Source organism: Diplotaxodon limnothrissa, linkage group LG18 (genome assembly GCF_057381915.1).
Source record: "Diplotaxodon limnothrissa isolate DT_005_m linkage group LG18, D_limnothrissa_male_GT1.1, whole genome shotgun sequence".
NCBI classification, from domain to species: Eukaryota; Metazoa; Chordata; class Actinopteri; order Cichliformes; family Cichlidae; genus Diplotaxodon; species Diplotaxodon limnothrissa.
The window spans coordinates 15,460,943-15,488,669 of NC_140613.1; the positions used below are offsets into that span (position 1 = coordinate 15,460,943).

General features: G+C 37.6%; 1 protein-coding gene across 1 annotated transcript in view; it reads left to right on the forward strand.

Annotated features, from left to right (window-relative positions):
- Nucleotides 1–5,223: 5,223 nt before the first annotated feature.
- The window catches only part of pth1r (parathyroid hormone 1 receptor), a 29,945-nt gene continuing 7,441 nt past the window's right edge, over nucleotides 5,224–27,727 (forward strand). The window contains exons 1-7 of the mRNA XM_085377792.1: nucleotides 5,224–5,346; nucleotides 6,257–6,340; nucleotides 16,267–16,369; nucleotides 22,328–22,435; nucleotides 22,618–22,739; nucleotides 24,800–24,894; nucleotides 26,618–26,801. Coding sequence (XP_085233918.1) covers nucleotides 5,224–5,346; nucleotides 6,257–6,340; nucleotides 16,267–16,369; nucleotides 22,328–22,435; nucleotides 22,618–22,739; nucleotides 24,800–24,894; nucleotides 26,618–26,801 — 819 coding nt within the window. The remainder of the gene's footprint in view (nucleotides 5,347–6,256; nucleotides 6,341–16,266; nucleotides 16,370–22,327; nucleotides 22,436–22,617; nucleotides 22,740–24,799; nucleotides 24,895–26,617; nucleotides 26,802–27,727) is intronic.

A 27,727-nucleotide genomic window follows, 5' to 3' on the forward strand; every position in this document is an offset into this window, starting at 1 on the left:
CAAAAATATGGTGTTGTAGTGAAAACATTGCATTTTGTTTTATTTATTATTTTTTAAACTCCAGCTTCATTTGTTTAACCATGGCAACTCGTAAAAATCTGCTTCTTTAAACTCAGTGATGCTTCTCTTGATGCTTCTTCAAAAGCAACAGTAGTGAGCAGCAGTTATACAAAGATACTGACGAGAAACCAGCTGGTGATGTCAGTGATGCTTCACCCAATTGCATTTAACAATTTAGCAGAAAAACCTCTAATAATTTTTTCCTGTGGAGTTTCAGCTGACTAACAGCATCATGCACTGTGGTGATGCTTATCAAAGAGAAGCTGAATCTTTGAAGTACTCTAATTCATTGCGATAGTCTTTTCTCTCGTGTCGGTTTCTGATAAGATTAAGTCTGTGCAAAATTCAAATGCAAACAGTCTTGAGAATGACCAATATGAACATTTTTTTTATTTAAGCATTGGAACTAGAAATTGTTGGACCTAAGACCAACAGTGTATTATAATCTCAACATTGCTAGAAGTCAGGGACACGCTGATTGATTGTCAGCTCTGTGACGAGTTTGAGTCCTATGCAGTCTTTTTTCATCAGTTACCCGCTGTATCAATATTGTGGTGCAGACTTCTTTGCGGGCAATATGCTTGGAATCCCAGAGCACCTCCGTTGAGTTGACATGTGAAAATTCTCAGCTATGCAGATGCCTTTGCCATTGACCGACAGTTCAGCTCAGCCCTACCCCCACTGTTAGCGAACGGATTGAATTTCAAATATACAGACTCTTCCAGTCTCATTCTGTCCTTTTAAATGCAACAACAAATTAGGTCGGTAGACAGTTCCAAGTCAATTCCTTAATTACTGTGGGCACAGAGAGTAGGATTTCACACGTGATTCAGTTGTTTGCGTAATTTGGAAGCGGTTCAAATTTTGGGTAGGAATACTCCCCTGGCACATGGCTTATGGCTAAGAGGAGGCTGGATTTCTTAAAAGGACCTTTATTAGTTTCATTGCAAAACTCAGGAGCTTATGGGTTTGTAAGTATGCAGTTCACAGCTCCAGATTTTCCAGCAATAAGTAAAAAATCCTTACACTGCAGTTAGGGCTGCCACGATTTGTCGACTAGTCACGATTACGTCGACTATCAAAATCGTCGACGACTGATTTAATAGTCGACGCGTCGTTTGAAGCTTTGTAAGATCCCAAAAGACGCAGGAATAAGTAGCAGGATTTAAGAGTGTAATAACGGACTGAAACAGAAGATGGCAGCACTGCATGTACAAGGATGCCAGCTGCCGTTAAACCCCGAAGAAGAAGAAGAAGAAGAAGAAGAAGAAGAAGCAGCTGTGTCCCAGAATTCATAGCGCGGCCCAGCTTAGTTTCCAACAATGGTGGCAGCTAGTTAGTTTTAATATTACTCTTATTATTCTTTCTGGGTCACAAAATAAACGTTTAACATATTTTCAGGCGAGAATGTAGCTGTGTAAACCTCAAATATCGGCTCAGTTTATCAGGACACCACATATTTTCAAAAGCGCTCCGACGTTTTCGGAGACGTCTGTTACCCACTAGCTCGATAGCTAGCCGGGGGCTAGGTCACTAGCGCGGTGAGAACACCGGACTCCCGGCAAATTGTTTTCAAACCCACCGCCGTCTTTCGCTACTCAGGTTAAATATATGAGTCACTTAGATAAATTAAAAATGTTGTTGTTTGGCTTTTTTTTTTTTTTGTATTTTATTTGTTCCTGAGTAAATCGGTTTGTCTGAGATTAAAGTTATAGTTTTTACACAGCTGAATAAACGTCAAGCAGACAGCTGATTATCAGAAGTGTGAGATGCTGGAGAATATACTCCGTTGTCCTGTTATATTTTAGATAGCAAGGAGTTTATTAAACTTCACCGAAACAATCTGCAAATTTCATTAAAATTTAATAAACTATCATCTTGTCTTTATTTTTAGTTAGCACCTTAAACGCTTAAAGCTGTAAGCTAATGATAGTTATATAAGAGCAGATGCTGCTGGTGCAATAAGCTGTAGTTTTATGTCCAGTGGATGATGATCTGATTAGTCGACTAATCGCATAAATAATCGGTGACTAGTCGACTATCAAAATAATCGTTTGTGGCAGCCCTAACTGCAGTACAGGGGGAAATCTCAGCCAATTTAAATTCAGATAACAGTGGGTGGATGGGTTTTTCTCTGTGTTAAATTGGTGGCATTTAAAGACAAGCCCCTCTCAATGCGGTTAAAAAGTTATAGTTTGAGTCATCACAGATCTCAAGTTTGAGTGCTTCGTATAAGATACTTGTTGGTCGTGGAGAGATTTAATGAATGTTTTCAGACTGACATTTACAAAAAGTACCGTTCATTGTGTAGTGAAGGTCAGACACATGATTAATTTCAAGTTTTGTCACAAATTATTTTGCATGAATTCTTCTTCCAGCATTATAGCTTATTGCTCATTGGTTAAGGTTCACTGTGTCTCTCTTTGCTAGACTGTGATTAATGTGGCCCTATTAATGTAATGAATAGAAATAAAATATTGCAAAAATTAATTACATTTAAAATATTTTTTTTTATATAATTTGGGTTATTTTATTGGTACAGGCAGTTTTTTTTTTTACAATTATTTGTTGTTTTATTTTGGTGGATTCAGTTACTATTAAATATTTAAAATTGCAAAGACACCAAAAATATTGAATTAGTGCACTGTATGAGTCCCACAGCGGATGATGGTGCATAGTTGGCACTCAGTCATTGAACTGTCTGCATCCATATGTGGACTAACTTCAATGGATGCAATATTTAAAATGTAATCCTTAAACATGTAGCATGGTGTATGATCTCCATATACACTGACTATTATTCAGAGCTTTATTGTTCCATATTCGAAGTGTATTTATACAAAATGTCCTTGTGTGATGTAGCTGTATTCATGGCTACAGAAATGCTATACTATACTTTAAACATGATGCAATGAAGATTTAAAATACATCAAAAATAAATGAAGGTAATAAATTTACCTTCTTTTCATAAAATAATTTCAATTCTATCTCATTTTAAAGAGATATGCACGTGTCCTCTCTCGTGGGAAATTGTGTTTCTTTGTAAAAAAAACAAACAAACAAGCAATTATTTAAGTAAGAAACATATATTTCAACCAGCCATTTTTACAACAAAGAGAAAACAAAATAAACCAACAAGTGTGGCAGTATTGTTTTTGTCGAGGGTAAGGGTTACTCTCAGTCTTGCATCCAATCATACATACTCCCATACAAGCATTTGGAGTGATAGCTGATTGTATTGAGCTGACCTGATGGGCAAGGAAGGCTGTTTATTATAGTGAGAAATAAATGATGTAGACATTAGGGTCTACATCATTTATTTAGCGTGCTCTTACTCACTGCTTTAAGCTACATTAGCCATTACAAACACAATACACTGACTGAATAACTATCCGATTTTTGACAAGAAAGAAGCATACCTATAATGAATAAGATTTACCCGTTGTTATTGTCTGTCTTTTAGCGGAGTTCAATAGTAAATCAGACGGGTGCTTTTTAAAGATAAAAATGTAAGTTTTAAGGTTTCTGGGGGGGCAATTAAGCTTATCTGATCTGCAATGGAAAATATTGGTTTCAGTTTAGAGCATATGACAGGACAGACGTTGTTTTGTCTGGGATGAATTTGAAAGGGATCGATATCAGCTAGAGAGAAAAACTCTGAAAACAGTATTGATATGCAAAGGATCAGCTGTCCTTTAATTCATCACTGCACTGCAACAGTAGGTGCATTTTAATTCAAAGATGTGAGCCTTTTCCCGTTGTGCAACAATTCAAACTTAGTTTAAGGTTCGAAGGTTCAGAACTGGACTGAGTGGCTGTCTCCTTAAAAATAAAGTGGTCAAAAATATATATTTCTTTATGTGCAGCACAGCTGTTGCTTTTATCTCTATTAGCTTATTTTTACTTTCTATTGCTGTTTTCTGGTGAAGTACCAATTTGATATTTAGATTGATTATTGCTCCAATCCTGACTGAAAGAACAGTTTGTCAGTGACAAAATGCTACATGGGGTTGATCTCGTCAGAGTTCAGTTTCGTGCTTACTTTGCAGCAATTAAACCAGCTTTTCTTTGTAAGCTTTTTAAAACATGTGTTCAAGTGAGTTTACACCAATGAAAACCTCGAAGAGTGTCTCTTTCTTGGCCACATGCTTTTACTTTTGTTATTGCCAATCTTCACTTGTGGCTTGTGTGTGACAGGATGACAGAAAAGTGCAGTAATGAGTCTCAGACTGGGCTGTAATGAGTCTAAGTCAAAAAGTTTGGTTAAAAATGTTAATAGATTTTCATTTTTTTATGTATGACCCGTGGACTTTGGCTATTCTAATAGTAAGCACAAATTCAGGGAATTGATATTCTTGGATCTGTTTATTTTTCACATATTCTTTTACAAAGTCAGTAAACTAGCGTTGAAGTCGAGCTCATAACTGAATGATGAGTTTTGTCATTGCAATATATATAAAACACATAACAATGCAGTGAGAATAATAATAATAGAATAATATTACAGCAATCCCATGCAGCAACTAAAAGGTATGTTATAGTTAGCTTTAGGATTCAAACTTAATTGTCATTACACATGTATGAACATGTACAGGATAACGAAATACAGTAGATAAAAGGGCTGCAGGTCGGACTCGAATCCAGGCCGGCTGCTCTCGGCCACGTGCCATATGGTTGGCTGCACATCCAACTAAGCTAAATCTGCACCCATGTTTGTGAGTCTGCTATGGTTCACTTTGGTCCAAGTGATGTTATCAAACAGCGAGTCCTAGGTTATGAGGGGACATCCACATGCTACCAAATTTTCTGTGACCGTAACAACTCGTGTTTACATTAAAATTCAGCTATTAGATAAGTGCCATTCAGTCAGGCTTTAGTGAAGTATCACAAGACCTCCAGCTTCCCATGTTCACAACAGAGTATAATCACCACTTAAAGTAGGAACACATGCAGATGAACAGATAAGCCGACAAAGGACAGGAAGAGAGAGAAAACCTGCAGTCGCACACATACACGCTCAAGCACAAACAGACCTAAAGTAATGCTTTCAAAAGAAAACATATAATTAGACAAATTAAACCATTACTTGACAAAAACTCAGCACCATGACAATCCTGACTTTTTTCTGTTTTGCCACCGACCTTTTATTCACAGTTTCAAGTAATGTTTAGTGAAACAGGAGCGTGGTTCGAAGGCCTCAGCACCATTGGCCTTGTAAGAAAGTGTGGACGGCTCATGCTGACAGGTCAGCTGCAGGCCTCTCAGCTGGAGTACAGCACAAACAGTGTAGCCTGTGTCTGCTTTAATTTTCCCTGCTAAATAAAGTGCATCTTATTCACGTGCATTAATGTTAGTGTTTAAAAAATACATTAAATCCTTAAATGTTTTACTAAAGAGATCCTCTGTATATGTTTATCGCCAATAAGTCCGCAATAAAATATATCTGCATTTCATTTAAAGGTTTTATAGAATCAGAAAACCCATTCAGGCATTTTCTAGTGAAGTTAAAATTTGAGAAATTAGATAAATGTTTTAATGTATTTAGAAAATTCAGGAGTATGAATTACGGCTTTATTGAAAATGCAGTTTGAATTTTATTCAGTCTTTCTTAATAGTTTGTGTTTTTGCTGTATAGGTATTTTTCCTGGAAGCCTTGTCAGTTTTTATTTCAACTCTTACAACTGTATATGCAACACAAGATTATTTTAATTATCATATTGCAGGTCATGAAAATTTACTGCTGTCAGATTTGATTATTATCATTGTATAAATGCAGAAATATGAAAAAATGCACATTATGTAGTCTTGATCTAGAAATAATTCCACTGCATTTAGTGTGGTTACATAGGTGTTAATTACATTCTGAATACGTATTTGATATTGATTGTTATTTTATTAGCGTGGAGTATAATTCTTACACCCTGTGTGGTTCTATTCAATTTGAGAGCATGACTTTTCCTTTGCTTTTGATTTGAAATTATTGACTGCCCTGAAAAGCACTTCAATCAAGGTGACCATCTGCAAGAGGTTCACTCTAAGTGGCCCCCTTCAGCAAATCAGAAGAGTGCAATATTAACAGGCAAAGAGAGACACCTTGGGTGATTAAGCTATGTCCAATTAGTCCACAATTTTGGAGCTTTTTATTGGGAAGGCAGTTATGATGAGGGGTCTTATGCAAAAAGTGCCCTTGTCCTAGTTCTTAGCGGGCAGCGGGCCCCTTGGTGTCCCTTTGGTTAACAGTGGAAAGGGGCTGATTGAAGTGCTGTCCTCTATATGTGTTGTCTTTTTGTATTCATCCCCTTCCTCACTAAAATTATAATAATTCATAGTTATTCAAGGTAGACTGTGAAAATTCTAGCATGTCCATAAATTACTTTTAGTCTTATTAAAAGGATAAGCTGTCTTACCCTTTTCACCAAGACAAAGCTTTCTTGCCTCAATATATCTGTGTGTCTGTCTGTCTGTCTGTCTGTCTGTCTGTCTGTCTGTCTGTCTCCCTCCTCCTTTACCCAGCCCTAACTGACTGTGTTAAACAGACAGTATTACATTGTTTGGTGTTGACACATTGTCTGCATTACATGCAGCATGCATGCTGAGATTGCTCAGTGGTGTTTCACACTCATTTGGAATTGTAAAAGTTGGCTTTGTGATACTAATTGAAAAACTCCCTGTAGGCATAATATTGACAGCGAGATAGACAAGGCTCTGCGTATTATGTGAATTCACTGTTAATTATGGGATCAAGCAGCAAAACAAATATAGCAGTAGAAAAGATGCTGATATGAGTGAGTTGACTTGAATGAAAAACACTCACTGGACAGCTGGACAACTCATCTGAGTATTCTCACTGTCATCATTCATTGATGAAACTTTTTCATAAATGCCTGAATAAACTTACCTTTAGAAAGTTTTGAGATGTTTCAAAGTTTAACCTGTGACTTTTATTCTTGCTAAAGTATGTAGTTTTGTGGGGAGTCTCATTTAAAAATGGATGAGTCTGTCCATGGTAATAAATATTGCATAATCCTACTTTCTGCAACCTCACATAGTTAGTTTTTACAATTACTGTAGGGCAAGGCTATTTGCAGGTATATGATTGGATTGACCCACAAACCTGACATCATTCATTACTGTTACAGATGACAAAAATGGAATAATCAGTTTTGACTGATTGAAGCCTGTTTTCAGTCATGCATTTAATCCCTACTAATGTTTTACATCAGCTGATGTTATTTAAAGGGGTAATAGCTGTAATGCCAAGCTGTGACTGAGATGGTCTCATAATCCATTAATGCCGATCTGCACTATAAAGCCACATATGTAAGGTCTGAAAAAACACATCCAAAATAAGCCTTTTATGGGTTTTAAATCTACTTTAAAATGTATATTTTAACCTATAATCCTCTTATTTCATGCATAAAGTTGCATTTATGGCAGTGCATCATTCTGCTATTGAGGCCCAGTGACCTGTGAGCGTTGTTTTGTTTGTTTCATCAGTTGCTTTGTGACATCCGTTAAGACATTATGAAATGTCTACTGCATTTGACTGTTGCATAACCATTAGTTGTTTTTAAGCTTTTGATGAAAATTAAAATAGTGCATTTATATTGCTTTGCTAAAGCAACAGTCTGTAGTTGCTGTATTAAATCACTTATATAATGCAAGAATGATCCCTTTTTAATTTGTGAGAACAACAGTCACAGCTATCTGCCTTGTGTGCAGCCTCTCGGAGTACACACAATGTTTCCATCAAGGACAAAAGTGCTGTTCTTCAGGCTTACGACCAGAGCAGGGTATAATTAGGAACTAAATGCTGCTTTAAGTCAGAATGTGGTCTGCGAGCATTTCCAAAGGACAACCAGTCTTGTGGTTTGTGGTTTTTATCATCAAATGCAAATTGCACAGTTGAAGAGGAGTGGCACTGACTCATAGAGTTTATAATATCCAGGAACCTCATCCGCTAAAACATTCATGCGGCGCAATATGTCAAAAGTAACATATTCATGTTTTTTCCAGATAGTAGACAGCCCATTAAACACTAGATTCAGCGAAGTTATAATTTTCTAGAACCTTACTATTTTGTGAAGAAAAAACATGCAGGAAAGTCCAAAAGCCCTTGGGATCAAATTTTGAGCACATGCCAACAACAAGGAAGTGAATGTTAGCCTATGGTGTAAAGAATGGCAAATGACCAAAACAAGTACATAAAACAAACATTCAGCTGTATTCCTAAAATTGAGACGTTTCACAGCAACCAGAGTAAATATTATATGTGTAGTATTTATCATTCATGTGATGAAGTGTGATCTGGAATGGAAAGCCTTACTTATGACCATTACCTAAAAAAAACCCTTATCTTCGCACAGGGATTGTCTAACAGAGAAGCATTATTGGATGTCTCTGAACTTATAGAAAAATTAATATGGTTCCCACTGAAAACACTGCCAGAGTTGTGATGAGAGGTTCTATGTTGACAGTGAAAACATCTGCAAACACTGAACTGAAATAACACAGAATATGTGTCCAGTGCTTTTAAAGTCATGTGAAGTTTGGCCTAAAATAATTCTAATAATAGTTATAGAAATTTTGTTTCAGAGTTTCTTCTGCTTTCATGGTTGTTAAGGTTTTACCCACAATTTTGGTAGTATTTTTAAATATGAAATCACTGTAACCAATGAGCTCATATATGCCACTGCTACAGTAATCCTAGATACACTTGGGTATAAGATCAGGAATGCATATAGAGAAAGCCCTTATGGAAAGGTAGGCTGGAAGCCAAAATCAGGGAAACTTGAAAGGATGTTATAAAAGTTATGAGATGTGGGTACTGGATGGATGGGAATGACAAAAAATGTCCATAATTGGGGGCTCTACAAACTACCAAGCAAAGGCTTATAACTATGGTGACTAGGCTGAAGAGATACACCAGAGAAGCAAAGGCCAAGAGAATAAATGGTCTGTTTGCCAAAGATCCAGCAGCAACCTCCCAGAAAAAGAACCAGTTAACAACACAAAGGCAAAAATCTTATAAGGTGTCTCAAGAATGAAATGCTGATAGCACCAGGATCTGATATCCACACCAACTGGCTGAAGAAGTGGTACTTCATCAACAAACACCTGGCAACACAAAGAAGCAGGCTGCTAGTAGCAGGTACTCATCTTGACTTGCTAACACAATCATGAAAGATCCCTGCAAGTTTATGACACCATGAAACTACCATGCCAACTAGCTCTCTCTCTAAAACATGGAAGCTCCTCTAAGGCATCATAGCAACCAAGCTGAGTAGGCTTGACATGAGTTAACATATAAGCACAGCTCAGAAGGCATTGAAAATAATACCAGAAGGCCAAAACACCAACTGCTGGTTAATAGAGCACTACACCAGGGCTGTAAGACCAGGAAGACTAATCTCAGCACTGTCTGGTTGGACTACAAGAAAACCTACGACTCAATGCCCCACACGTTGATAGTGGAGTATTTGGCACTATACAAGGTAAAGTGTGTTCATAACATCAATCAGGAACTCAGTGGAAGACAACATTTGAGGCCATTTGGCTGGATAGGTGTGGCTGGAAAATTGCAAAGAGAGGTATCGTGATCAAGGCTGAAGGGGTTAAGATATCAGAAGGTATAATAGCAGATATACAGGACAGCTACAAATACATGGGTATCCTATAAGCCAACAGGGTCCGCAATAAAGATCCATGAAGATCAACCCCAGTCAAATATCTCAGTAGGTAAGATAGATCCTGAGAAGGTAGCAGTAGGAATAAGAGCTGAACTATCAATACATATGACCTACCACTCATCAGACTGTTACTCAACTGGAATAATAAGCTGGCCACAGGAGAACATAAATGCCACTGATGTCAAGACATAAAAACTCCTTACAACATATGGTGCTTTTTACCCAAAGTCCAACACGCGGAGGCTTTACAGCCAACAGAAAGTAGGAGAGCAGAGCCAGAATCCAGGAAGAAAGATGAAAAATCAATGAATGCTTTAGAAAGATGACCCCAGGGATAAGCTGCTCTAAGATTTCCTCAGATATCTGAAGACACAACAGTGATGAGAAACTATCATGGAATACCAAGCCACTGCATTGGATATATCATGGACTGATTGAAGAAGGGGTTGACATCAAGTAATCTGACTAGTGGCTAGAAAAGCACAAAAAACAGGGAAGTAACAGGGGCTGAAGGAACAACTGGAGCAGATGTGAAAGGTAAAGACCAAAGTGGCCCCACAATGATAGGAGCAATAAGACCAATAACGCCCAAGCTGGAAGAGTGGCTCCAGCAGATTCCAGGCACATCAGAGGCAGCTGTGCAGTAGAGTACAGTTCTAGGAATAGCTAAGATGTTGATGCATTTTTACTCACCTTCACCAAAGAAATTACTCACAAAAATATATATATTTAACAATTGTGCAGACTGAATTTTGAGCCAGCTTCACCTAACATATATTTATAAACATTCATTTATATTAAATCAAAAACTCTTCTTGATTTGAAAAAAAAAGAAGCTCATAGCTAGTTTATGTAGTGTCTGTTTACCTCCATGCATTGAGTGGTTGCTTTGGAACTTTTGGTCTTGTGGATTTATTTTTTGTTTATTGCTAAAAAAAAGTAAAAAAACAAACATTCTGGCCAATGATAATTTCTTGCAGATCATTAATAATCCTTTCTCTTCGACTGTTGTCTTATTAGCGTAAACTGGATATAACCCCAACTCCACAGAAATGTTGGCTTTTCATAAGCCTTTTAAACAATAACACGGGGACAGTCTGATGTTGAAAAAGAAGATAAAAATGCACACCTTCGATACTGAAAGCTAAAATCTGCAGTGTCTAGTTCAAGTGTAAATGCTGAAATGGAGCACCGGAACATCTTTAACTATGGAAGAAGTTTTTCAGAGACCTACAACACCTTCTACATGCATGTAAAAAGCCAAAATGCATAGATGGGGCTCGTGTATAGACAGGATTTCAACAATTCAGTTTTAACAAACTTCTGAAAGTAATCAAAGCTGTTGGGATGCATTTTTTATTGCCCACTGAGTTTAGCTTGAGGATAAAGTATATTAATTTTGGCAAAGGAATTGTCCCTACATTCAACTTTCTGGGAGATCAGTACAAAGTTCAAGCCACTTCGAAGCTGTAGTGTTTTGCTCAAAAATGCTTGCGTCTTTGCCGTCATGATTGGAACTCGCTTTATGTTGTGTTTTTGATAGAACTTTTTCATGGTCTGAGATAGTACTAATGAGATCACTGAGCTTTATTTTGAATCCAAATACACTGTTGACTCACTGCAGATAATTATACTCCACTGAATCCAGTGGTTTTTGTGGTTCATTTAAACTTTTTGGATACTCGAGTTTTTGTTTTGTTTTTTCTAATGAAAGTCTACCTCACAAGCTCCACCATTTGACTCTCTGATTCCGTGTAGGACATTACAGGAAATGACTTTGGTTAGCCACAACTTTCTTCAAAAAAAGAAAGAAGAAGAAATAAAAAGCGCAAAGCAGTCCGCAATGAAGGCTGTTGGTAATGCAGTGGAAACCCAGTGTCTCCACTCAATGTATGCATGGCGTCTAGCCATATGACACATTTCTGATGGACAGTTTATTAGAATTTTTTTTAACCTTTGGTGCAAACTATTTGAAAATCAACAAATGGACACTGAAAATATTTAACTGTCATGCCAGACAAATCAATCTCTGACAGATAAATACAACTTGCATTAATGACCAAATGCTGAAAATAGAAAACTAAAACTAAACTGTAAATGTGCCTTCACTCCCACACTGTATAATGTTAGCATTTCATCCTAGCGGTTAAACACTCTCTTGACTGAGCACCCTAAATACAGTTCTCTCAATATTGGTCTTATATTCTTGCAGAGGGCTGCAGTTTAAGTCATCAAGCTGCAGTTTGCAAAGACAAATAGAAACTTGTGGTTTATCCAAGTGGAGTTTGTATTCTAGCGACCGGTGATGAAAACACACATATTTATATGTTGTGTATTTTTCTAATTCTCATTTTGGCACAAACTCAAAAGCATTTCACAAAAAGAATACTGTGTTTTGAATGCAATGCAGTAAATAAGAATGTCCACGTTTCTCCCTGTGAGAGGTGTGTTTACTTTGGAGGTTTGGACTCTGGCCAGTGGAGGAGGAATAGTTTTCAGAAATAATCACGGGGCATACATATTACCCAAGATTCTCCTCTTGAAATGGTAAATGATACTCCTCTATATCCCTGGATGCAGGAGTCTGGTTTTTAAGACAGAAAGCTGAAACTCCATGCCTCATTTTGGTTTACTGTTTCACAGGGACGGAGAGATTTCGCAGGTCTTTCCTCCCCACTGCTGTCAGACTCCACAACAAAGACTTTAACTGAACAAACACACACATCCACACATGTGCAATAACACTAAGTGCAATAATCTTTTCTGGCATCGTTGTATTTTTACTCAGTTGTATATAGCATTCGTATTCTATTTTTATCTTATTGTATATTTTTATTCTATTTTATTCTACTGTATATAGTATATTATTTTATTCTATTCTGTACAGCTGTGTACTGTATTTATTCTTATTGTATTCTAATTTTTGCGTCATAACTTTTGCACTGTCCACTTCCTGCTGTGACAAAACAAATTTCCCACGTGTGGGACTAATAAAGGTTATCTTATCTTAAAAAAACACCACTATAAAGGCTGGGATGTTTGTTCTTAATGTGCTGGAACAGCAGTCTCACTCAAATGGCAGAAATAACTTAGAGAAATTGCAATATTTCACACTGATTTGAAGTGTGTGGAAAAATTCAACATATATCAGCATAATGCATGCAATTATTTAAATGGTGAAAATACATTATGCAGCTTCAGCTAGCCTTGTCACTTATTCTCCAAATCTTATTCTCCCCAAAGAGCCCTCATTTGGTGTTTTACGGTGGTGATGAGGAAAATTATCTGCCAGTACAAATTCTCTCATAAGGCTATAACTACCTTAAAACCTGGTGCATGTTATTGCACCTTAATAACTATGCAGGAAGTGATCGCTCGTATCGGAAAAGAAATATATGATCTCAAGATAAAGCTGATCGTGATAACGCCTTCTGCAGCATAACAGTCCCCTTAATGTAGAGGTTAGACGTTCAGTGTTTTTCCTTTAATTTGTCACCTGTCCGCAAATAGAAAGAGTAATGATAGTGGTGTTATTCTTACCAGAATAACTTCCACATCCACTGTTTCTGATTACCTATTGGTCATTACCTAAAGTAAGACTAGGCAGCTTTTCAGATGAAAATAGTGTGAACGTCTCAGAAGCTGTCAGTGGAATATTCTATATTGGCTTAGTTAGTACAGTAAACAGGTAGTATCTATCCTTGTTCGCCTGCGGTAAAATGTTATTCCATCTGTGGTTGTTTACTGTGCAAAGCCATAAACGTCTTCATTCTGTAACCTTATTCAGTTCTCAGACTGGACATCCTTATTTCAGGGCTGAAAGTAGTGAAAATATTGATGGATTGAGGTATTGTGGGTTTGTATGGAGCAAACCCACAACGGCTTGGTATTTACAGTTAAATTTAAACCTCGTGAAGTTGCGTACTTCTGTTAGAAACAAAGTATACATGTCTTTGTTCCTATCTGTACTTATTTATTATATTTCTCATTATGAACAGGCACAAGAGACGGCTGAAAAAGTCTTGAAAAAGGTTATACAACAGTTGGTTCCTATACGGAGCTGTATTGCCAACTGCAAAAATATAAATACTTCTTAGTAGACTGTACATCTACTATAGTAACTGTTATAGTAAATAAGTACATTCTCTTAAATGTTGTACTCGGGAACCAGTGTAAAATTCTTGTAATTTATTTCAGTACTGCAGTGTTTCGGTACTGTCCTTTTCATGGTTGGTTCTCAACATTTATACTGCTGTTACTGCTGTAAAATTTCAGCATTTCATATACTTTAAATAAACACCACGGCAATTGGCTGTACTAAATTATAAATAAGAAGAATACAATATAAAATACTGTTGCAGAATGAGTAAGCTCACTTCCAGTATTTCTATACTCACAAAAAAGAGTATAAGAGTAAAAGTCTTATTACTAAAACTTATTTTTCATAAGATGTTTTATCTATAGCTAGAGGCTTGAACACAAATATTAGAATGCAAACATCAGCTTTCATGTTGTTTCATGTGGCACATCAGACCAGGTAATGTTTTTCCAATCTTCTGTTGTCCAATTTTGTTGAGCCAGTGTGAATTATGGCCTCGGTATCCTGTTGTTAGCTGACAGGAGCTGTACCCAGTGCAGTCTTCTGGTGCTGTATCCATCTGCTTCAAGCTTTAACATGTTGTGCATTCGAAGATGCTCTTCTGCATACCTTGTTTGTAACAAGTAGTCATTTGAATTGCTGCTGTCTTCTATCAGCTCAAAGTAGTCTGGCCATTCTCCTCTGATCTCTGACATCAACATTGGATATTTTCTGTGGAGATCAGCAGGTTCTGAAATAACCAGGCCAGCCCATCTGGCACATTCAAATTCACTGAAATCACCTTTCTTTCACATTCTCATGCTCAATTGATAATGGCTACTTGGTTAAACACACTGAGTTGGTGCCATGTGATTGACTGATTAGATATAACAAGCATACCTTAAAAATAAGGTACACAAATTATTTAGTTAACATCTGTCTGAACAAATTAACAAATATTGTAGAGACTAAAATAAGATTTTTCAGGGCAACAAGAGAAAATCAATTATATTACTTATATTTAGAGATAGAATCAGGCATGATCATTATATCACAATGAGATTCGACAAGCAAGTCTCCACACCGCCTTTACTTTGTACCTGCAGCTATCTGTCCATGGTTATATATTCCATTGTGTCACGTTTAAAAAATATATATTCTAGATCCAAAATGACTGTGATAAATGTTTAGAAAGGTGAATTGTTTATGCATAGATTTACCTTGTTCTCCCTGCTGTCTCTTGCTCATCAGTAAAACAATTACTCGTTACTATTTGAAGTGTTCTGCTTCTTGCTTTCATAGAAGCAAAATTTGATTTCTTCACATCCAGACATGTAATTTGTGTCTGAAACTGACAGATGCAACTGCAGCCAGGCAGTCAGCTGCTCTGAGTAAACGTCTGTCTTTAATTTGCACTATTTGCTCTGGATCACTGGACCAAAAAAACAAGACTGTGTGTGTGTGGGTTTTTTTTAGCCGCACCTCCAGGCGCTCTGTACGGCATACGTGTTAGTTTATGTCTCATGGTGTGCGTCTTATAGTTTTGCTGCAGTGTGGCTCAGAGAACAATGATATTGCCTACATGACAGCATTAAATATCCTGGCGATCTAGCCTTTAGTTTAGGCGGCCTGTTTTTTCATTTCAACTCTTCTTGTCATGCTCTGTTAAAAATGAATGTTGTCGTTTTCAGTACAGTCACATTTGTCAATGCCCGAAAGTGATCCACAGGCAAACAGCAAGTCAGTCAGTGTGACCTATTAGAATGGAAAAAGTTTCCCTGACTGGAAAACCACACCTGCGTTACCACGTCACCCTCATATAAAACGTTCAGAAGCTGAAAATATATAAGGGGTAAAAAAAAAAAAACTGCATGGAATAAAATTTAATTTTTGTCAGTGTTAAAATTTTCCTCATGTCGATCAGTTTACCGCTGGAATAAGCCTGCATGCTGCGAGTGAAACTGATGCTGTTGAGTCAGGGAAGTTTAGCTTTCATTTTATCACAGTAAGACTGATAGAACTCTTCAATGAATCCACTGATGTGGTCAAAGTACGGGACTTTCTAATATTTATCCACTGTATTACTGTCACTCATATCCGGTGAATTTTGGAGGTAGGAAACTGGATTTAATTTTTTTCTCCACAGCACCAGGAGCAGGGTTCCAGACAGTTTGACAGTTTTGAAGCAGCTGTAAAGAGAAATTAATGTCTAAGTCTGAACTGATTTTCATGCTCATTTCAGATCCAGAGGAGAGTCTACATCTGCAGCGAAATATTTACACTTTTATGTTGTTCTTGTCATTTTAACTGCCATGTAGCTGAGTTGTAATAGATGTTTTGTGTTGGAAATTTTCTTTGAAAGTATCTATTTTTCACACTATTCCTGTTTCCACTTCCATATCCTTCCGTTAACTCTGAGGCTTTCCCCCTGATTTGCAGGTTTACACCGATGATGTGCTGACAAAAGAGGAACAGTTAGAGTTTTTGTACAGAGCCAAGCAAAAATGTGAGGCCATCATCAAGGCAAAGCAGAGGATTCCTGGTGAGTACAGAAACAAATCTGTCAGTCTTTAGCCGTATGAGTGGCTTTGTGAGTCTGTAATGACAATACTGTTATTCTTCAGGGGGACTTGAACTTTCAGTATTGAATTTCATGGCAAAATGGTCAACAGCCACATAGGAGATTTAAGTAGGATTCATCATCAGGGGGCCGGAGGAATATCTGTATAAACCAGCATGGCTCTTTAATATTTGTTCACATATTCCATTGTGTGCTACAGCTGTGGATTGAGTGCAGTCATGTGAAAAAAAAATCACAGATCCCTAAATCCAGAATTAAACCTTAAATCGCCTGTAGGATGTCTTTTAGCTGGAGACTCATTTTTAACCTGGGGCTTGAAATGGATGTGCACCGCTTCTCTTGCAAAAGCTGAAATCTGTAAAAAACAACAAAAAACAAAAACTAGGTTAAATGGCATATCTGCACACCTGACCCCAGCCCCTTCCATTTTTTAGACTGGGGAAAGTGGTGAAAGTGGGGTGTGAGGGGTGGGGTGTGGGACATGTACGCACTTATCAAGGTGTGCTGTGGTTTAAAATAGGAACATTGCCTCCAGTTGTGCGTGTGCATGATAGTGCAGATTTGATTAACATTTAGCGCATGCACAGGACATTGTTTGCTTTTGGTTCATTGTTTACTCTGTTAGCAGGATTGTGATTCTCCTCATTCCAAAGCAGAGTAACAAAGGGATCACAGATTCAATGTTTGTCATGCAAATCACCCAGTAAAAGGGGTGTGTTAGAGAGATAACAGATACAAATCCATAAGTCGTCCCTAATAGCTTCTGTATATCGAATAACATGTCTTGTTTAGCTACAGATTATTATTACAAGATAACTAATAGCTAAAAACTGGAGGAAACTAATCAAGCAGAATGCGTGAAATTGAAATGGGATCATGCGTTTGGAAGGTGCCGCTTTATTTGCCTTTTATTATTGGTTTCCAATAGTGTGATGTTCCACTACCTGTTAAAGGTTTTTTAGTTAAAAGATTTCTGTCACAGGCACATTTGTCAAAGGCGTTATCACTTAAAAATAGTTTGGGGCTTTCCGCTTGTGAGGAAGCTCCCCAGTGAATTCTAGCTGAAGCTAGAGGTTCAATGTGGAGTGCAGTAAATCCCCCAGAGGCTGCACATGGCTGCCGAGCTGAAATATAATGTATCAGGCGGAGGATGCCATCAGACACGGGAGGTGTACCGAGAGAAGGCTGTGTATGGAGGGAGAAACCAATCAACAGTGAAGTTTACCAAGAACTGTGGAAGTAAACTGCATAACCAGCAACATGATGAACACAAGCTTGAAAGTAAAGAGTCCATCGAGACGCCATGTTGATTGAATGTGATTGGTGACTTGTTTGAGAGTGACTGTTGATTATAAGAGCTTAAACTAATCAACTGATGATGTTCATACTTCACCATAGTAAGTAAATATTTAAATTAAAGGGACCGTTTTGCCTGTATTTCGCTGATATGTTAAAATCACGGCCCATTCTTGGAGCAGTTGCAAGACATTTTTTGTGAACTGTAAGTTGATGGTTACATTTAAAACCTCAGCTTTGTTTCCTTTGTCTTCTCTGTGGCTTTCCAAAGGCTGAGCTCGAAGGCAAACCTGGTCCTGGGGTGTTTTTCAATATTTATGGCTATCTGAAGAATGCCATTTTCCTGCAGACCCCAGCACACTGTATCGTCATGTGGTTGCTGTCATTCTCCCAGTTGATTGGAGAGGAATTCCACAGCCAAACCAATCATATTATTTTCTCTTTAACCCCAGTGCATTGTGGTCACATGAAATTCTTTGCCCTCCAAACGATACTCCTTGTAAATGAAACACATAATTAAAAACGTTTACTTCCTGGCTCAGAACACAAAAGCTATTGTTGACTGTTCCCTGTAGTTACATTACCCATGTGGTATGTCCCAACTTTTCATGGTTTTGATAAATATCCACTAGCTCAAATTAGATAAAAAAAAAAAGTCAGAATTGCTACTTTTGAGAATTGCAGAGGGCCGAGCAGCAGATTTTGTTTGCTTAGGGTTTATGTTCCAGCTCTTACAGCACGCTTAACAAGATGGCTATAGGCGCCAATGCAGAGGAGAGCAATCAGTGAAACATCAGAGATCTCGCAGACGAGAATCTATCCTGACATGTTGTAGTGACAGGAAAGGTTGGTGTCACATGTCCGCATGCACCTCCGAGCGCATGCTATGTTCAGTACGAACAATGGGATAAAACCTAACATTTTGCACTATCTTGACTAGACATATGGGACTATATGTACATTTATATTTTAATCTGGTATAAATAGTTGATAACCACGGCCTTATTGCACTCGCATGTTCCTGTGTCTGCACATTAGGGGAGACTTTGGCGCTCAATCTGGACTCTAACAAGCCCATCGGGAATGCCTGACTGGGATTCTGTGAAATGCTTGAGGTGCTGTTTAGGGGGTACATCAGCACAAGAGAGCTGACCTGCATACCTGATGATGCTGGTGTGCCGAATGTGACTCATCCTGCATGTAGTGGTTTTTTGCTGACCTCTTTTGGAAGGTTGCACATGTCTGTTCAATCACATTACAGATGAAGAAATTAGAATAACCCTATTACCTTAATATAGAGTAGAGTCCTCAGTTAAGTCCCCCAGTGTGGTGGAGACTAACGGCTTGAGAAGCACATATGTGCTCCTTGCATGTACTTGTTTTGAGATTTTCTTTTTCCCTGTAATGCCAGATGAATTGCTTTAACCTTCATTTCGATTTGATTTGAACTCCAGAGCCACATCTGGCTGTTTGTAATTATGCAGTGTGGAAGTCATTTAAAATCTGGGTAGTGGGTTTGCTGTGATGTTGAGTAAAATTATAGATATTGTCAAGATTTTGCCATTAAGTTCAAAGAAAACCGAACTTGCGCTTTCTGATGAAGGATGTCAGTATTTTCCTTGAAAAAGTCATCAAGATTTCAGCAGAAATCACTTTTTAAGAGACATTTTCCTTCCTTTTTGCATTGTGGCGTGAACTTCAAACCATGGGTTGAGATAAACTGATTGCACCAACTACTAGCTTTAGATTTATATCTGTAATTGTTTTGCCTAATCTCCCAGGATTTTTTTTCTGGCTCTTTAACTGTAATCCTGTGGCTTTTTGAACTATTATTGGAGATTAGGAATTACGACGGCTTCAAATGGCAGCAGAGTAAAATGCAGAAAGTGTAGAAAAACTATCCAAAATTATGTGTTAATTAAGAAAGCTTTGAGTGCTGCTTGAAAGGAAAAGCCGTTGTGCTTCATTTGGGCTTCAAATGTGTAAAATTCACCATTTGATGCCCGGGACAAGGTTTTCTTTGAGGGATGCAGTGAGGTTTGCCTGGGGAGGACAGTGGAGGGATGTGGGTTCAAATCCCCAGACCTTGCAGTGTGAAAATAGCTCAACCTTCAAGCTTGTGGTCTGGGTGTAGAATAACTTGGGGAATCATTATAAAAGGCTGCATGTATCAGGAGGAACTGCATGCAGTGAGTGTTTTGACATCTGCAGGTCAGAATCACATGAGTTGGGGGAGAAAAAAACATTCTTCAAACCCCAGTGACATCACAAATACCAAAGTCCCCCCGTAGGCACGTTTATATTTAAATTGTGGTCAAAAAATTTACAGGAAATTGTATGTGTGTGTGTGTCTGTGTGTTTGTGTGTTTAATTTAAGCCTGTTAGTAGGTGGTCCTATGGTAGTAAAACCTATGGCAAAAGCAAGCAGCAATTCTACTTTTACTCCCAGGATGTGTGGTCAGCGTGATTTTCAAAACTAAACGCATTTTTTTCCCACCATGCATCTGCAAGAATCAGTCAGCTCCACTCAGTCTACTCTTTAATTTTGTGCTCCCAGTGACAAGCAGTTAAAAGCAAGTCGTCATTTTGTCAGATGTTTCTTTGTAAGTTTGATTACAGGAATGAGAAAATAATGGATCTACTGCAAAGAGAGGAGAGTTTTAGTTCTATGCTTACCTACTTATTAGTGGTCAAAGTGGGGCAGATGTTTTCAATAATACAACATAAATGCCAAGCCATAAGAGAGGTTTTGCCAAGAATCTGTGGTGAAAGGGACTCCGCTCACACTATCAGCAGGCTCCGTTCCACGGTTTAGCTGAGAATTAGGGGACTGTGTGCACTCATAGGTTTCCCCCCCACTTTGAACGTAAAGTTCTTTGTCTGAACTTAGCACAGATGCATTATGGCAAAGTTTAATGTAGCACAGTCTTTGCTAATAATTTGACACAAAATTTTCTGTTGTGATCACCGGGATCACCATGCATCTTGTAAAAATGTGGAGAAAACTTTTTTTGCTTTAATGATTCCTGGTAAAAATTTTTGCATTCATAATCAGCCTCATTTAAAAAAAAACGAGAGAGAGAGAGAATTATTATCATTAACCAATTCTGTTGTTCAAAGAGAAATATGCAATAACTGTTTTTCATGTGATATTTTTATATGTAAAAAAATGAATGCAAATATGGGATTTCATGATCATGATCATTATTATTATTGTTGTTGTTATATTATTATTATTATTATTATTATTATTATTAGTCAATTCTTTACTATATAATTTATTGTTATTAATAAAGTGAAATCACCCAAACCACTATGGTCACCTAAGTCCAGACTGATACAAAATTGTAGTTCCTAACACATTTATTAGACCACGTCTCATAAAAAAAAAACCCCAAAAAAACAAAACAAAACTGAAAACTAAAAATGACTGAATTCAAATTTTACCTAAATTTGAACAGGAAAAAAAAGAGAATTCTGAGAACCATAAATTAATCATTTATTACAAAATTACATGTTTTATTATGGTTGTTTTGAAAAACAGTGAATCTGAAAATTCATGTATATTAAGAATAACTATACTTTAGCACTAAAAATGTGATTTTGATTAAATAGCACAGCTGTACTGTTGGATTAGCTGTTATAGAACATAAAACAATATTTTGGTAATCATAAATACTGTTAATTTAAGGAAGGACTGGCACAAACCTTTTAGTCGGTGGTGGTCTAAAACATGTTGAGGACTGTAAATTGTAATGAGAACTTGAATTTTTTTTTTCAACTTAATTACTAAATTTTTAAAATAAATATTTTACATTTTCAAAAAATTAATTTAAATATACATAAAATTGTTGCACTGGGTATAATGATTGGCCAAATAAGACATTTGTTTTACATCTTATCACCATTTTTCCCATTCTCTAAAATTTCATTCACCCTAGCAAGACATAACTCTGTACGTAAATGAATAATCAAATTGGATGTTGTTAATTAATTGAATGTGATCCATCTAAAAAAAAACCTCAAAACATATGATACATATTGAAAGTGAATTATATAATATAGTGCTGTTATTTAACCATAATTTGCCAGTTAGGGCACTACAATGCAGCTAGTGTTGCAGGAAGTCTTTAAATAAGATCCATGCTAAAACCAATTCCATACAACATTATAATGGTTGTTGTGTTATCAACAACGGAGCAGTTATGGAAATATCCGGCAGCTAACAAACAAGCCTTAATGAACACACCACACCAGATTCAATGGACAACTTGTTGTCAGCATGCGGGAAATTCCATGGTTGCAAGTCTTAATTATGTGACAATAGATGGGAAGTGGACAGGCATGTGTTTTCTTTTGGTGACCCATATTTCCCACAAGTAGAACAAATATGAATAAAAAAAAAAAAAGGGGGGGGGGGGGTCAGTTATGCCACACATGAAATTACAAGGCTGCTTTTGCAGTGCCATTCCAGTGCTGTTTATGTATCGTGTGTCTGCTTTTTAAAATTCAAACAAAAACCCTGAAAACAAGCAGATCTTGGAAATGCCTACTGACCATTACTGCAGTGCTATAGTCATGACAGGATTTGGTTTTAATTCAACTCTTTTCTTTTCTCTGCAGATGGTTTCTGCTCACCAGATTGGGATGGCATTGTTTGTTGGCCTGAAGGGCCTCCTGGGAAAATATCCACTCCCTGTCCAGAGTATATCTTTGACTTCAACCATAAAGGTAAGCTTGGCCCTGGATACAGTAAGCAGTTAAATCCCTGAATTTTAAAATGAGTTAGGCTGCGCTCTGCAAATTCATTGCAAATTATAACTCGAGCTCTCTCTGAACCTGCTTTGGCAATTTATTGAATTATGCAGCTTTAAATCTGTAATTAAAAACAGACTTCTTTTGTTGATTTCTAGGATTAGCACACCGTCAGTGTGACAGCAATGGGATATGGCAGCTGGCAGCAGCCAACAGAACATGGGCCGATTATACTGAATGTTCAAAACACCTCCCCGAATATAACCCAAGCTATCAAATGGTAAGATCCATCTGATTTCCATTTACATGCTGACACTGTCTCCCACCAAAATAATTAACAGCAGCACCATAGCAAATTGTCTCACTTAAGGTATTTAAGAAAAAAATGTACCCTGCAATTATACTTCCTTTGAAATGCGTAACAAATTAACAGCATGCCTTCTTAGTAATGTGCAATGCAAATAAAGTCTGATCGTATTTACTGAAATGTTGAGAAGATGATGAGGGGATAATGAAAGGATATTCATGTGGTCGCTTTGTGATAAAATGGCTGTAACTGGCTAAATTTATGTTATAATACAAAGTGAAAACAGTGCCAGATTAGTCTTGAACTGAGTCATTCCCTCGCAAATCTAAGACCACTAAGAACTCACCAGGCATGGCTCAGTTGAGTAACTTAACAATAATAAGACCCGCAGTTGCACAGTTGAGTCATGCAGCTACATTCGTCGATTTTAATGATTTTTATGCATCCTTTCTTGTGAATGCAGTATCGTCAAATCTTGCACAAATGTTCTCTTGGATTAAGGAAGAACCGATTAGATTTTCATCTTCTTTGAAAACCATTAGTGTGGAGCATTAGCAAACATTTTTATGCTTTTGCAACAGCCTCGACCATTTTGGGAAGACTTTGCTGCAAATCTTTGATATAACCTCGACAGCATCACTAATAGGTGACGAGACCTGGATGCTAGTCAGGGGTCCACCTTATTACAGGTCTCTTCGAGGTGTTTGATAGGATATATGTCAGGGCAGGCCAGACCTGTGTAGGCCAGTTACGTCTGACAACACACACATATAAAAAAATATATAATATGCTATTTCCAAGTGTGTGCATGAAATCTATAATATAAAAGTCAGTGAGTGAAGAGTTGAGAAGGTTTTAACAAAATTTTTAGGATGGTTTGGAAAGGGTTAATGAAGTTGCACCTCATACTGTAGTGCAATCTATTTCATTGATTTGAGGCTATTGCAGTGAAAGGTAATTTCTTATGACCATTTTATGCTGTAGAATTATTATTTTTCTTCTCTAAGGCCAAACCATAAAAATTGACATACTTAGGCCCAGGGTGGAGTGTGTTGTATATTTAGCTCAGCTAATGTTTTAATGTTAGAGCTTTGTTGTCATTTACCTGACGTTATAATTAATTATCATAATGAGGTCTTTATAGTTGTTGTATTTGTTTCATTGTTTCATAGCAGACCTGTCAGCTGATAGTGTTTCTTTGCTGTGTATCCTGACACAGTTGCACATTTTAAGCGTCTTACAAAATGGAAATCTTTAACTTTAATAAAGAGGATTATGTGTTGCATAATCTGTAATACCATGAGCACCAACAGCACCATTACACTGCAAAGCATCGTGTGGAAACAGTTAAAAGAAGAAGAACTACTACAACCCAGTGTGACTGACAGCTAGATGTGACCTTGATCGCAGGTGCCTGTGCAGAGTTCCTCTACCATCGCTCGGGGTGTTAGATGTCAGTGCTGGCAGTAAATAGCTCTTGTAAGAAGGATGGAAAACTTGTTAAAAATATTGATAAATGAAAACATTCAAAGGCTGTGAGAAAGCCGTGAAAGCTGTCATGCTTTGATCGTCACCCTTTTCTGGCCTGAAACAATACGATACCGCTGTCATCTGTATGACGTCGAATGTTCAGATCGATGTTCCAACAGAGGAGCAGTTGCAGTAGATAATGATAAATATGTGTGCATGAACTAAAGCAAACAGCAATACTGCAGACGCACATTTTTTTCTGGCACAAGATCCTGATGCTAAATGATAACAGCAGTGTAGTATCAACTTACATCACAAGGAGGTCCTGGCACTTATTAACTTGGTGACGTGCAGCCAGGCTTCTTCTGCTGGAGGATTAAACTACTGCCCAGTGTACTGATGCTTTCCAGTGACAAACCAGGTTATTTGGAGACATCCTTAAATAAATTTTCCCAACAAACAGGATTAGCATGTCTGACTAAAACATACAGCGGATCAAACAATGCAATTAGGAGGGGATAATGTGTCTGTTGATATTCTAACAAATTATCCTTTTCCAACAGGACGTCTTTCACCGTCTGTATCTCATTTACACGGTTGGGTACTCGGTCTCTTTGGGGTCGCTCATGGTGGCTGTGGTCATTTTGGGATATTTTCGGTGAGTCGATGCTGCTGCTGGACTTTTTCAATCAGTACTTTCAACTACAAATGTTCCCAAAAGAGAGGGCGTTTGATCAGGTCAGAAATTAAGGTTAGAGCAATTGGAGAAGGGATCAAAACAGGGAGTCCAAATGATTCACAGCATGATGGCATGCTGTGAATCCCCCATCACCCCCACCCCGACTCCACCGGATAATCGTGCATCGCAATATATGTGTTGTGTCACAGCGACGGCACGGAGCACACAATCTATATCAAGCATTACCTTTGACTTTTACTTTGACTTTTAACAGACTGCCTTTGAGGAGGAGCCTGCCTTCAGGCGTGCTGTAATGCATGCCTCATTGCCTGACATTTAGGTTCTTTGTTATTTTCATGCTGATTTCAGATTTCGCTGACACACAACCAAAGTGTGTATGCTGAGTTTTTATTTTTTATTATTCCTCCCAGCTTACAAAGATTACATTTCCTAATCAACATCCACCTTTTCCCACATGTAAACATCTAAACAAGGGAGTGAAGGGATGTGAATTCAGAGCAAAGTGCTGTGTTTGAAAAGCTCTCCTCCTACTGTACAAACATAAGAGGTATCAGCCTTACCTTAGGGCTACTTTCTTAAATGAAAAAGGAAAAAACCTTAAAACAAGGTTGAATTCAGTCTGAAAATGTCTGTTTTTTTTAATCATTTTGATTAACACAGGGCAGATTTGTTATTATTTGCTTATTTAGTTGAGCACAGGGACTATCACTAATCAATGGGAAGGAACTGTTTACCAATGCTCCAACCGGCGTGACTTACTGTACAGGCAGGCAGTCAGAAGGTTTTTAGGAATGCTCCCAACTGGCACCAGGAAATCTACGGGCAAAATGAGTTTAATAAGTTGTCCCAGGGGCCCATCTGACATTCTGGCTCTGTGCTCAGAGCACTCCAGCCATGTCTCCTCTTTAACACATCAGCTTTTAGACAGGAGAGTTCATAAATGTTTTCCAGGGAGAGAGAAGAGGGGATATTTTGCATTACCACTTGTGTTCAGAATTTTTCACTGGGGAAATGTACGCTAGATTAGTTTTTCTCAATCAATAGCTCTCTGGGGGTTGCTCGTCAAAGAATTCAGCTCATTAAAGAGTCTTTAGAGAAAGAAACAGTGGGTAGAAATTACACTGATCTAATGTCAGCGTCAAGTAAATGTTGACAAATTTAGACTTTAAACTGTCATGTCTTTTTTTTTTTGCACTAGTAAATATTCAAGAAATTTTAGCATTGACGTTTTGTCTTGACTGCAATAATGTAGCCTTTATGGCTATTGATCCTGCAGCTCCCTTTGGAGCACAGTGCCAGAATCACTTCACAGTTGCAAATGTTAACATTTCTGCAAATGTTAAGAATGAAGAATTTTTGACTGATAAACTTGTGCTTTCGTGGAAGCAAATTTGGATCCCTTTCAACACATGCTTGCAATTTCGTTTTTACTGCTCACTTTGAGTGTAACGATTTAAAATTTGTGTGTTTCAAGCTCCTAATTCTTGAGAATGTGTTGTAGTCAGCGTGGAATTCAGCTGGCTCTAATTAAGATGCGTATTGTTTGTGTGCGTGTGAAAAGTCGAGCACAAACTTAACATTGAGGTGTACCAACTGTCTAAAAAAAAGAAAAATGGGAAAAATTTCTCACATATCTGATATTTGACCATACCACTCTTTTTTTTCTCTCTCTCTTTTTTAGACGGTTACACTGTACCAGGAACTACATCCACATGCACCTCTTTGTGTCCTACATGCTAAGAGCTATAAGCATTTTTGTAAAAGACGTTGTTCTCTACTCCGGATCGACATTAGACATGGAAGGAGTCAGTGTGGAAGACATCAAGTCTATTTCTGAAGCCTCACAAACCGACAAAACGCATTTTGTAAGTAAACCAAATAGAAACAGAAGCAGCAGATAAAGTTGTTGTCGTAGTCAGTGAACGTGCAGTACTCGCAAAAAAATATAATGTCAGGATTTGTTTGCTTTACGTGTACACATAATTTGATTAGTGTTGCTTGGTGTGAAGAGTTGTGTTTCCGCATGGGAAGTGTTAGGTAAGTTTTGCAGGAGTCTCAGTTGCTTTTCCAGTACTGCAGCAAATAAACTGTACTGCTTGTCACCGTGCCAAGGTTTTACTAGGCCAGGACTTGGCTTTCCTGAACAGAGTCAAGTCTGAAAAAATTTGTAAAGACTGTGTACTTTTCACGGATGCTTTAATACACAAACAATTTACACTATATATTTAGGGATATCTTTCATCCTCTGTATCTCTGCAAAGTGACTTATACTGTATTCAAACTGCTTAGTAAGTGAAATATTGTGTGTGACACAATGAGGGAACTTAGGTGTGTGTACTCTGGCATAATTCATCATTTTATGTATGGAGCAAATAACCTTTTTCAACCACTTATTTTCTTAATTAAGAAAAAGAAAATGTAAGGTCTGAACCACAGACCAGTCCGATCACAAAAGGTCTGACGCTCCTGCAGAAATCACAGGCTGAATATGTGTATATAATGCAAAGCCTTCTTCTTTATAGCAAAATTGGAATTAGGTGCAGCAACTTATTGCACTTTATTAATAAGGATGTATGGAAGCTCAACTCAGTCTGAGCTCTCTTACTCAAACTTTAAGTAGTCTTCATGAATAGTCCCCGAGGCTTCTTAAAGAGATTCCAAAATTCCTATTTGGATGCTTGTTCTGTTCTCTGTGAAGATATTGCTGCAGAATTTTTGACACACTGCAAACCAGTTGAAATATGTCAAGTTTTCAGCTTTGGGAATCACCCGTTGGTTCAAAAATACCTGT